The 13243-nt window shown below is 35.9% G+C and overlaps 1 protein-coding gene across 2 annotated transcripts in view; it reads right to left on the reverse strand.

The window, feature by feature from the left end:
* The window catches only part of LOC126379223 (synaptotagmin-7), a 113231-nt gene extending 100496 nt beyond the window's left edge, over positions 1–12735 (reverse strand). The window contains exons 1-2 of one of the 2 annotated variants that reach the window (XM_050027914.1): positions 12025–12735; positions 11616–11849 (exon numbers count right to left, since the gene is read on the reverse strand). In XM_050027914.1, coding sequence (XP_049883871.1) covers positions 11616–11737 — 122 coding nt within the window. In that variant the 5' untranslated portion in view covers positions 11738–11849; positions 12025–12735. Of the gene's footprint in view, positions 1–11615 lie in introns of both variants that reach the window. The other variant, XM_050027913.1, reaches the window with a different exon arrangement.
* Between the last annotated feature and the right edge of the window lie 508 nt (positions 12736–13243).

Below are 13243 nucleotides of genomic sequence, written 5' to 3' on the forward strand. Positions count from 1 at the left end.
TGCCGAGGTTTTTCTTGCAGCTTCTTTTCCCCGGCTATACAGGTTGTGAGAAGCTGCAGTAGTTTTAGGCGGATGAGACGTTCGTTATGTAAAAATTGACGATTCAAAGTGTAACTATGTTACCTACTGAATAAAGATATTTTTGAATTTGAATTTGAATTGTATTAAGAATTTCAGGTAAGAATGGAAAAGTTGTAAGATCAGCATCACGCCTATCGGGGTAGGCAGAGGTGTACTGTCTATATGTACAGTCATGAGCAATATCATGTACCCACTTTAGAACCCTGTCGCACTATCACGTTTGACATTTAATAAGACTTACGGTTTAATTTGTCAAAAAAGTTAATGTGACATGGTTTCAAAGCGTATACATATTAGTACTCGTGACCGTTTATGTGTATCTACACTTTTTCTTCGCCAGCTATGTTTAAGTCCCATGTGACAGGGAGCTGTAGCTTATCTCTTAAAGAAATTGCTTCCAGCTGACCTGTGACGCAAGAACTTGGCCTTTTTACGCATTATTCCCGTTCAATGGTCTATTGTGCCCTAATGGGGCCCATTATATTGTGCGTAAGTGGGCCTCGGAACCGTGAATATTATATAATATATAACAGTGAGGCTTTAAGAAGACTGATGGTGTGTTATGTAATATCCCAAGTAGCAACCGATTGTCTTAAAAGAGAATTGTAGATATCTTGAAGGCAAGTAGACTAAATCAAACCCTTGTCTTGGATAAGTCTTATAGGTCTCCAAGATATCCCTCAAGATATCTTGAAGATACAGTTTAGTAAAAGTGGGCACATACTTTAACTCTTATACAAGACAGACTTAAGACAACGTTAAGTCAGACTTAAACCCTACTTTAGACAATGTTCTTGCATATTCTAAACTTAGAATTCTTGTAGTATCACTTAATACCAAGAATGTATACTTGAAGATATCTACAATACTTAGTTAAGACTATAGGATTGAATTGCACTGAGTCAATTGTAACTTAACGAAGTAAAACTTCAGGTCATACTAAAACGATTTTTACTTCACGCGTCTTTATTTTAGAATATAATGGCGAACATTTATATTAACACAAGAAATGAAGTCTGTAAGAAAATGGCGTCTAAAATATTTGTTAAGTTGTTTTAACAAAAGGTTATTCTGCCGTTTCACATACAGGAAATTATAAACGCATGATTGTTTCTCGTGGAAAATCGATAGAAAGTGTTAAAAAACAGATGGGCCTTTAATATACCAGAAAAATAATAATAAAATTTGGATTGATTATTCAGCAAATAAAAAAAATGGTGACATATAGTATAGAGAAATTCATTTTCTATTAATATGTGACAGCTGAACGCAGTAATTGTTACTACAACTGAAATATATATTAATTTACTTCAGTTTTTGACGATAATATTGTCAAAAATATATTACATGTTTTCTTCCTGTAAGTGCAAAATGGCGTTAAGTAATATTTTTCTAAATGAAGTAAGACTTTAGAAGCAATTGATTTCGTAAGAATCAGTTTAGAAAAGTAAAGTCAAGTTGCACTTCATCAAGTACTAGTTAAGATAAATTTTACTTCAATTGTCTAGGAGTATACCAACTTAAGACAAAAAGTATTTAGTGAATTCCTACTTAAAACTCTTATATCTAAAGTGATCCTCTATTTTGATTTAGTAAAGTAATGTCGTAAAATCATGTTTGTTTATTCTGTGCCAGAATCATCTATGTAACAAGTAACAATTAAAATCGAACAAGCTTAAAACCTATGGAAAGTATGTTTGTTTGAGAGGTAAGTTTTTCGACTCGTGGAAGATAAAAAAATATTGTTATGCTGAGTTCTTACTTGGATAGGAATGTGATTTACTTAATTATTTAATATTTATCACAATTGGAACTAACAAACATAAACTCAATTTGCTAATGAGTCTCCGCGCATACATTCTCATAGGTACCTACATGGTTCACTGACGCAAAGTAGGTACGATCACCGCGCTTCTAATTGCCAACGGAAACAATGTGATTATTGTAAAAATTAACGAGTATCCGTTGAATATTGTATATACGAAGAACCCTTGCAATTTGATTAACGTCGTGTGTGTGCGCGGTAGTTTCTAATCCCACCTAAAACATTATTGTTAAAAAAGGCGGCCAAATTCCCGATGTCTTTATCAAGCTAAAAAAATAAAGGAATCGAATCTAATGCCCACTTTAAATGCATTTAACCATACACAAAACTTTAAATAGATATGTTTTGTTTATGATTGTGAATAAAGCTTAGTTAAAAATAGGTACATTTTTAAAATTATTAAAAGAAAGAATGAAAGAAGAAAGTATCTAGACACGCGGTAGCGTGTCAAGCCAAGTTCAAGAAATAGAACTGGCGAGCCGCACCGTGTGTATTATTACACGAACCATTTGGAGCCACTTTTGACCCCCTCATAAATCAAAAACTATTTCACATAAACGTATCAAATTTGGCTCATATATTGAGACTTGTAAGATACATATAAGTGTTCTGAATTTCATAAGCTTATCTCAAACGGTTATTTAGATATTAATGTCCAAAATCCTCATTTTTATTATTGACTGACTGACTGACTCATTTTTATTAAAACTCTAACCCAGTTCCAGATGACCTAGAGAGTTAAAATTTGGTATGCAGATAGGTAATTAGATGAATATAAAGGAAAAAATAAAAAAACTGGCAATTTTTTAATAATTAGATTCTATCATGAACACTTAACATAAATACCTAATTAGTGCCTGTACCTAACTATAGATGTAAGAATCAGTAAGTAATCAAAACTCATGACAGCCGGTCTTTTTGTGGTAGGTATGTAGATTAACTTAACATAACATACAATCACGCCTATATGCCCTATCGGGGTAGGCAGAGCACTAAGTGATCATAAAACCACTTGATGCCACATTCGACAAGTACTTTAAGGGTAGGTAAGCAAGTTGGAACATGTGTTTAGCGGTGATAGGTTGTCAGCTTTTCGCCCACGATACAACACAACTCTCATCCATTTTACTGGCATATTATTATTTTTTTAACTTAACGTGAATCTTAAACGAGTTTAATAGGTATTCAAATGTTTTATACCTATAAAGTCGACTTTTAGTTTTGAATTTGTCCTTTTAAAAGGACCCACGCGTTACGAAGATATGTACTTACCTACAATAAGACAGACCTTAGGCTACAATATATTATCTTATGTTATAAGAAGATATGATATGTTATACTGTTACTTATAAATAAATTTCAGGACTGACCATTGAACCTGGCACCCATTTAGATCTCACTTCTTTTGTCGTTGAAGTTAACAACCAAAGCATTTATCATAATATTGAACTTGGCTCTCATTTCACATTTATGTTTTTGATTGGATTTATTTATTATTAGACTAATAGGTACCTAATTTTATATTTGAACTTAGCAGGTTTTAATATAAAACTCGATTTTTCATGGTGTAGTGTTGCCGTGCGCTTAGACTAGGTTAGACTAGCTTAGTCATTTTTGAGAAGATTTGTGCGAGACGTAGGTACCTGGGCCGCCACACGCTGGATCGGATTTGAAAAACAGGAACTTACGATTTTTTTGCCAAAATTAAATGATTGTGTTATACCAATCGATATAAAAAAAATGATGGCAATGAAGAAGATATCGCATCGCTAACAAAAACAGTGGGATGTGCATTATCACAGGTTAATTTTCTGTATTTAATATTCTGCCTTCGAAAACCACCAGATCCTTTTATTATTTGGACTTCATCCATCTTTCTGCTTGCTTCTATTTCGATTTTATCGTCCATTGAATAGACTTTTCTTATGTTTTACTTATTGTAGTCAAAAACGAATAAAACAGTCTTGTATAGGAGCAACAAATAATAAAAATTGCCTTAAGTATATCTAGGCAATCAATTTTTACTTTACAAGACTAAACTGATACTTCACTAAATCAATTTAGTGTTAAGTGAGCCTTTAAATAATCTGAGTAAAGTAAAAGAATACTTGTAGACTTAACAGTAGGCTGAGATAAGACTAAATAGATTTGTGAATACTTAACTTGGTTTTGTGTATTCTAAATTATCTAAAGTAGGATTTGTTGAAAACTATATAGTATTAAAGAAGGAAATGAATTTATGAAGTCCTAATAAGTCCTATTTGATTTGGATAAATCTCACTTTAGCTAAAGTTTAGACATATATGACTTAACCACAATTCTTGATTGCTACTTGGGATAAACAGCCTATATACGTCCCACTGCTGGGCACAGGCCTCCCCTCAAACAACAGGTTCAAATTTAAAATTCAGTTCATGATTTTAATGGTGATAGAGATTGTGGTATTCAAAACGTGATTAACCCTTTCACGGACAGAGACCATGGGTCATTGATGGTTCATAATAGGTAGTATGAGAGTATGACAACTTGGAATCGGAACGTCATTAGACGTTCTGTCCTTGAAAGTGTTAACGACTCCCTTGCAATGTTATGCGGTACTTTTTTGGGTTTTTGGTTTTCCTTTCACGCTTGATGGTAATATTGTGACCTAAAATTGTATAGTTACTTATGACTATTTTGTGGCATATTTATTTTATATTCTTTTACAAATGACAGTCTCATAAAGTGATTTCGACAATGTCCCGTCGAGAATCAAACCTGGAACTCCAGATCGTCCGCCCAACGATCCAACATAGGCTCAACCCGCTCAAGAAACCTACAAGATTCCTCAATAAAATTTTAATTAAAGAGAAAAAGCATTTTTATAACAAAGATGTAACTGTACCTACCTATGCAAATTATTCGTAAGGCAGAGGAATTACCATATTGTTCCTTTGTCTGCTTTTGTGCGCAGTTGAAAAAATTGTGAAGTCGTTGAATGGTAGAGAGAAAGAGGGAAAAAGAGATGTTCGTTATTTAAATATTTCCCACGCTTTTCAAATTCCCGCCATTTCCCTTTGACATTTAACAAGGATAGATGGAACGACCGACATATTTAAAAAGAGAACACTTCTTTCGATTCCCGCGCGGACGACACCGCATTGAGTAAGTAAAAGAAAAAACCCAAAACCCTGTGAAAACCTAAATAAAACTTATCAAAATAAAGATAAGCTATATAGGTAGCAACATAATTCTATACGTAGATAATGTAATCCAAATATCAAGCAACAATTATTTCTTATATATGCGTATGCAATTACATTATATTTTTGAAGAATTATGTACCCGAGTAATGAGAAAATAGGTAATTATACGTTACATCTCTACAACGCCATCAATTTTGTCTTTGGGGAACTAAGCCTGGAAAATCCCTCATCAGGTAACACTCTCATTAAACAGGGTAACCGCGTATTAGCATTAAACTCGATGCCCTTTGTTCTTTGTAGAGCACGTTAAATTGTAGTTTCTGTGGTTAGCCCGGTAGTCGTTAAGCCATGTCGGAAGGCTTTGGTAGGAAAATAGGGATAAAAACTGAACATGTTTGAGGACAGGTATAGAAAAATGAGGAGCTCGGTCTGCGATTGTTGAAGTTAAGCAACTTTCGCAAAGGCCGGTCATAGGATGGGTGACCACAAAAAAAGTGACCACAAAAAAAGTTTTCATCTCGAGCTCCTCCGTGCTTCGGAAGGCACGTTAAGCCGTTGGTCCCGGCTGCATTAGCAGTCGTTAATAACCACCAATCCGCACTGGGCCCGCGTGGTGGTTTAAGGCCCGATCTCCCTATCCATCCATAGGGAAGGCCCGTGCCCCAGCAGTGGGGACGTTAATGGGCTGGTGATGATGATGATGATTATAAAAACATCTTCTGTTAGTAGTACTACCTACGTAAGTAATGTCGGTTAAATTAGGTATTGTAATTGGCAGCCCTCAGACGTCACACACACAGTTGCGCGTGTTGATAATGTCAATGTGTGGTGTCGGTGTGAAACAAGGTTGTTTGTATGAAGTGTCTGGGCCGTGCCAAAAGCCAATACAAATATCAATTCAATTTGTTTGTTTAAAGGCACCCAAACATAAACGGTTTGTGTGTGTTGATAACATCAAATTGTTATTGGATGTTGATATAATTGGAGTACCTGGAACGGTATTGACAATTTGGTGGAACCATGGCATGGAAGAATAAATTTTAAAAGGCCTGTTTTTGACAGTGGCCGGACAAATGGGGAGCGCTGAAGGCTCTCACCCGGTACAACGTTTATGACAACATTCCTGAGGGTGCCCAGTCGGGCGCGAACCTCGGCTCAGGGCGTCGTCTGAGAGGAAAAATATTTGAAACAATTAATCGACCCTAGTGGGTCGATAGCGATAAGCGCTGAATGAGGGAGTCTCATGGAGACTGGGTATGTATGATATAAGGATGAGCGGCTTGGTATCCATCAAGACTGTTTTTTACAAACATCATTCCTCTACAGCCTAACTATTTCAAATTAGTTGGCTCGACTATTATGAAATGATCAATTGTGAGATCTGGCCACGACATAAATATATATTATAAAAATTCAATTTTTTTTATTCGCATTAAATAGGGTTTTACAGTATCGATAAAATAACGGTCAAAAAAGACAACTAATAAAAATCCTACTCAGGCGCTACTTTACAGTACCCAAAGGTTGTCTGCAAGAAATTGCTGCATGAGCAATAAGGCCGCCTGTTGTGCGTTTCTGTATATGTCGTCCTTATCTCTGTATTTTGTGTCCATTGTGCTCAATAAAGTATTTTATCTATCTATCTACAGTAGATATATAGTGATGAGTGTAGGTACACTCTTTAGATAACTGTGAGTGAAACGAACTCAACAGTATTATGTTGCAATCTTTATTTATTTCTTTAAAGATCCATTTTGAAATAAGCAGATTTACTTTTAATTTTTTTTTACAGATGTTATGTTATTCTTTTTCTTTCTTGCGCTATCCCACTTTAGGTAGGGTCGGCTCTCCTAATTTTGCGGCGCCATGACATTCTGTCTAGGGTTGTCGGGTCGGGTAAATTTTCATTTTTCAATAATCCGGACATGCTGGTCCACCAAGTATAAGGAAGGCGTCCTCTGCGTCTTTTGTTCTCGGGCAGGCAAAGAGCTGTGTGGACTGCATACTGCTGGTCTCTCCGCATTACGTGGCCATACCACCTCAAACGACTTTCTTTCAGCTTATGTATTAATAAAGTTTAGTTATTAATAAAAGCTTAATTATTAAAAAGCTTAGTTATTAATAAAGTTTTTAAAGCTTTTATTCTATTTAGCTTAAAATCTATAGCATGTAAAAAATAGTTCAATCAAATCAAAGTGTACTTTGAATACACGACCTTCACAGGACCACACGAGTCGGCCAACGATGCCACCGCTTTACGTGGAATAAATTCTATCACGCACAAAAAAATTCGACAACTCCTATCTCTGTCGCACCATTAAAAAGTGGAACGGGTTACCGGCTCAAGTGTTCCCTCCTTCTTACAATATGGGGTCCTTTAAACGAAGCGTGAAGAAGCACCTAGTAGGCCAATATGGTAGTCGCAACTGATTCCAAACTGACTCATTGCGTTGCTTTTCAGTTGCTACTTCAATTAGGGCTTCTCTATGTTTGTCATCAGGCATAGCAGAGCCAACATACTTGGCCAATGTAAAAAAAAAAAACACTTCTATGCCTACTACGGCTAATACGCGTCTGCCTTTCCCTACAGAATATAAGAAGGGAACGGAGGGATACAGAGATGTCGATCTCATTACAGTAACAGATGTTCGTCTCTTCCAGCAGATTTGAAAGTGTGTAACATTCAGCGAATAGAAAATAGATAGGCGGACGTCGAAGTATTAAATCACGCCCGTAATCCCTTCGAGGGTGTGCTACAAATTGAAAGAAAACAGCTTTTGTTAGAATAGGCACCGAAGAAAAACATAGAACGCGTTTAAGGTGTTTGTTTTCTCTGGCACGTTGTAAAAACCTTAACATAAGCGACTACATCCCAATTAACCTGACCTGAGAATAACCTGAGAATAAAGACAGGAGCTGTGTGGATATTTGGCCTGCGGGCGAGTTAACACTTTTTATTATTTTTGTGAGCCTAAAATTTCCTTAAGAGAGGAAGGGGAAGACCAAAAAGAGCTTACATGGAACAGATTAAAGAAAAGGTTAACGTCGTGTTTTATAGAGAAGTTAAGGAATTGGCCTTTGATAGACTGGAATGGAAAATGCTACACCGACAAGAGCGTGGCTCTTAAATTGATGATGATGAAAATGTCCTAAATGGTATGTTCTATGTGAGAATAGACCAAATTACCCCTACATTCGTCGTTCGGAGTAAACTGGCCCAGTCTCATGAAACCAATCAGATAAATAGACTACAAAAATAATGTAAAAAGCGGCCAAGTGTGAGACGGACTCCCGCACGAAGGGTTACGTACCATTATAATATATTAAATTATGATTTATTTTTTTATTGAATCGTTTATTTTTAAAGTGAATATTCTATTGAGAATAAATACTCTGTGGATATAATGATACTTGTTGCTGTTATTAATATCGAGCCAAAATAATAAAAAAAAAAAACGTTCCTTATAATGGAAGCTCCTTTATTATTATTTTTTATTTTTTTTAGTATTAGTTGTTATAGCAGAGCGGTTGTTGTGACGTGGAGGACAGGAGTCCTAGTATGGCTTTGTAATAGACTACTCTGGGCGCCGGAATACGGGTAAAGACCTCAACGGTTGCAAAAGCGGAGATGGGAGCCATCGGTACGGCAATGAAACGAAGAGGTGAGTTACAGGGACTGTACCCTGGAACCTGACAGAGAGCAGCAGTAACCCTCAGTACTATTCAGAGGCGTAGGACAGGAGTCCTAGTACGGCTTTCAAACAGACTACTCTGGGCGCCATCCCACTCGCGTCAGACAGAGTACTGCGGGGTGGAAGGCAAGAATGAAACCACTGCCCTATTTTTCCTAAAAAAAAGTAGCATGGAGAATATTTTAAATGCTACACCGACAAGATTGTGGCTCTTAAATTGATGATGATGATGTTATAGCGGCAACAGAAATACATTATTTGTGAGAATATCAACTATCTGACTATCGCAGTTCCTGAGATACAGCCTGGTGACACACGGACAGACTGACAGACGGACAGCGGAGTCTGTCAGCAGTCCCGTTTTTTACCCGTTGGGTACGGAACCCTAAAAAGAGTAAACTCGCCCGCGGGCGAGATAACCCAGAATCAGCACCGTTATTAGACTGCGGATTACAGTTTCCGGCGTTAATTGAAAAGTAAACTTTACAATTATTAAAGGAGCTTTTAATTTGAATAAATGAACCCACATAGTGAACGAGTGCCCTCTGCACCGGTTCCCAGGTGGTATAGCCGAACTGCATTGTGTGACGGATGCAGCGGAGACTTGGTTGGGGGAGCTTAAGCTGGATATTTGATCCAAGCAGGATATTTGTGTGCCATACGCAATAATAATAATAATAATTTGAATAAATAATGTAACTGACGATTTAACCCTTAAATACTTAATTAAATTAAGATACTTTTTAGTTTTGTATAGTCCCATGCTTCTTGCAGTTTTGCATTTCTATTTACAGATGTCAAAATTGGTAGAGTTAATACAAATTGTATGGCAACATAACATTTTGATTAAAAAATGGCTCCGATTCCTGCAGACACCTCCTAATTTTATTTTAAGTTATACCCGTCATTTTCTTAATATACTTTATTGCACTTAACAACTAGTTACATCACAAACAAGAAATGGACGTTTACAAGGGTGGACTTATCTCTAAGAGAGATCTCTTCCAGCCAACCCAGAGGTAGTATTAGAGTAACTGCTTATTCGCCGAAAAGGAAAGGGATGGATGATTGACATTTGTTACTTTTAAAATGAATAAATAACCCGCTGTCAACATAATTCTGTCGGATTATTGGCCGATATAAAATTTCGGGAGGGTTTTTAAATATCTGCGTAAAATTGATGTGTGTTCCATAAATTTTGCGCCTGTTGATTACCCGTCCCTTTCCGTTTCAGTGGATAAGAAAGTGACAGGTATGACTTAAAATAAAATTAGATGGTGTGTACAGTCATGAACAATATCATGTACCCACTTTAGAACCCTGTCGCACTATCATATTTGACATTTAATGAGACTTACGGTTTAATTTTTCAAAAAAGTTACTGTGACATGGTTTCAAAGTGTATACATATTAGTACTCGTGACCGTACTAGAATCAACACCAATATAAGCTTTAAAATTATAACCAGACTTTAAAAAATATTGAATTTCGTATGGACAGGAGGAGGACCAGGTGGTGTAATGGTTAACACGCTCGTCCCGGCTTGACATGAGCTGGGGGTTTAAGTCCCGTCCGAGTCAGATTTTTTCGATTTAATTTTTCTCTTTGCGAGTTTCCCTAAGCAGGGGTAAGTGCTATAAAAAAATAAAAAAATAAAAATAAAATAAAATGCATTTATTTCAGGTAGGTACCCATATAATAAAATATAATTATGTCCCATATACAGGGTGTTAGTGACATCGTAACGAAAACTTTGAGGGATGATTCAGACCATGATTCTGAGTTGATATCAAGTGGAATTTTCCGTCGCAAAAGTATGGATAGGAAAATAATTAAAAAAAACACAAAAAATTCATGAATTTTTGGACAGGAAATTCCACTTGATATCAACTCAGAATCATGGTCTGAATCATCCCGCTCAATATTCGTTACGGTGTCACTAACACCCATACCTACTTGTATGGCTACCGTATGTACTTGTCTGGGGTGTAAGTGACATCGTAACGAATACTGAGGGGGATGATTCAGCTGATTATTCTGAGTTAATATCAAGTGGAATTTTCCATCACAAAAGTATAGAATTGAAAATAATTTTAAAAAACTAAAAAAAATACATTATTTTTGCGACGGAAATATCCACTTGATATCGACTCAGAATCATGGTCTGACTCATCCCTCAAAGTTTTTGTTACGATGTCACTAACACCCTTTATAAAAATTAAAATATATTACAATTAAAAAATAATAATAATGAAATAAAGTTAAAAATTATTAAAATCAAAACTTAAAATTAAAATCATATTTATTAAAAACAAAAATTATTTATTTTTCAAAATTTCTTCCGAAGCGGCGGTGGTCGTATGCCAATCTGTCCTTGGAGTTTTCTTACTACAGCATTCGACCACGGATATCTCCTAAACATCAATTTTCAGAAGAATTTCTGGGAAATATTTTCTTGTTTCATACCTTTTAGAGCGCGATTTCTCCGTAGGCGGCTTTTGGGTTTTAAACTTAATATACAGGGTGTTAGTGACATTGTAACAAATACTGAGGGGGATGATTCAGACCAGAATCATAATCGAGTTGATATATGAGTGGAATTACATATTGGAAAATTCATATATTTTTTTATTATTTTCAGTTTCATACTTTTGCGATGGAAAATTCCACTTGTTATCAACTCAGAATCATGGTCTGAATCATTCCCAAAGTTTTCGTTACGATGTCACTAACACCCTGTATATTTTTTAAACAGTTATGGATGGAATCATAGTGTACGTATTAGCAAAACAAAGGATTTTTATATGTCTGCTTGAAGGATGAAAAACTTACCTCTGAGCATAGTACTCGAAGAATGCGACCAATATCTCAATCGACCGAGTCATTGCAGCCCACATTTCGTGCGTTTTGCATTGTGACGTCATCAAGTTCGGACGATTCCCACTCCCGGACATTCAGCACCGGTCATCATCTCGGACACCAGCACACATTTTTATCCGGATTTTTTCGTTGTATCCGGTTTTATCACTAAGATCCGGGTGTAATCGGGTTTTACTCGGTTATTATCTGGGTATAATCGGTTTGTGATTAATAATACGGGTGAATCGGATTATAGGCACTAAAAAAGCTTTCAATTCACGGAAAAATAGTGATATGCGGTATGAAACTAGTATTAGTATATCTTCCGAGTCGCGTTGTTAAACTCTGTTCAAAGTAGAGCGATGCGGTTAGAAACACTTACGATACGCTTTGATCCACTTTTAACCGGTTTTATGTACTTATTTTCTTAAAAACCCGGGTATAATTTTGAATCACTTTTATTTATTTTTAAAGCTATTTTTATTGTATAAAAAATATATACTGAAATTTAAATGTATCACGCACTAATAAACACAAACTATTTAATTTTTTTTCGCCACACTAATTTTAAATTTAAATTTTACACACGTTATTATTTTTTGCTATTTTGCACGCACTAATGACACAGTCTACAAACAAAGGGAAGTCAGTAATACCTTTTTTAGGTGGAAATCAATACTTGATAGTAATAAACGAGGGAATGTGTGGTTCTATAATAAATTATTCAATGTAGTAAGGACGCGTACTACCTCCACCTACGCAATATACGCCGGCAACAGGTACGTTGACCTACATAAAGAAAAAAAAATATAGACTCAAACAAGAGAGCTACTCAACGAAAACACACTCATTTATTAACTACACTCACAAAGGGGACAGGCTTATAAAAATTGACACTTGTTGAATTCAAATATCGAACATTCTTTTCGCACGCAATAAAAATACACAATCTATTTATTTTTTTTTTCTAAATTTTTACGCCATGTTTTAGTCACGGCGTTTTTAGTTTTGATTTTTAGTTTGGTTTGGGATTCGATTTTTATTTTTTTAAATATGTTTTTATTTTTTTTAGCCAGCGGGGCGTCCGCATCGAACGGGACAGTTCGAATAGACTGGTTTCGGGATTAAACCACGCATGCGTACTAAAAGTACCTAGGAATGACAAGATACGTATACATACTCCTTTGACCAGTATAAATAGATACCTGACATTTTAACTGCCTCTCCGGCCTCTGTGGTTCAGTGGTTGAGCGTTGGGCTCACGATCCGGAGGTCCTGCTTTCGAATCCCGGAGGAGATTATATATGAGATTTATTTTCTTTATAAGTAGTTTGGTAAGGGTATTGCAGGCTGATCACCCAATAGGCAAGTTTCCAACTGCTCAAATCAGGATCTTTTTATTAAACGTCAAAACATGAAATGACTATGGAACACATAATAACGGGTTCTTACCGCGTTTAAAATAGGGATATGAGACTCCCGATATTTCGACACTGTTGCAAGTGCCATGATCACAGGATGATATCCCTAATTTAAACGCGGTAAGAACCCGTTATTATGTGTTTTAATTATGATAATAACCGCGTAAACTTAAAACAATG

This window comes from Pectinophora gossypiella, chromosome 28 (genome assembly GCF_024362695.1).
Source record: "Pectinophora gossypiella chromosome 28, ilPecGoss1.1, whole genome shotgun sequence".
NCBI lineage: Eukaryota > Metazoa > Arthropoda > Insecta > Lepidoptera > Gelechiidae > Pectinophora > Pectinophora gossypiella.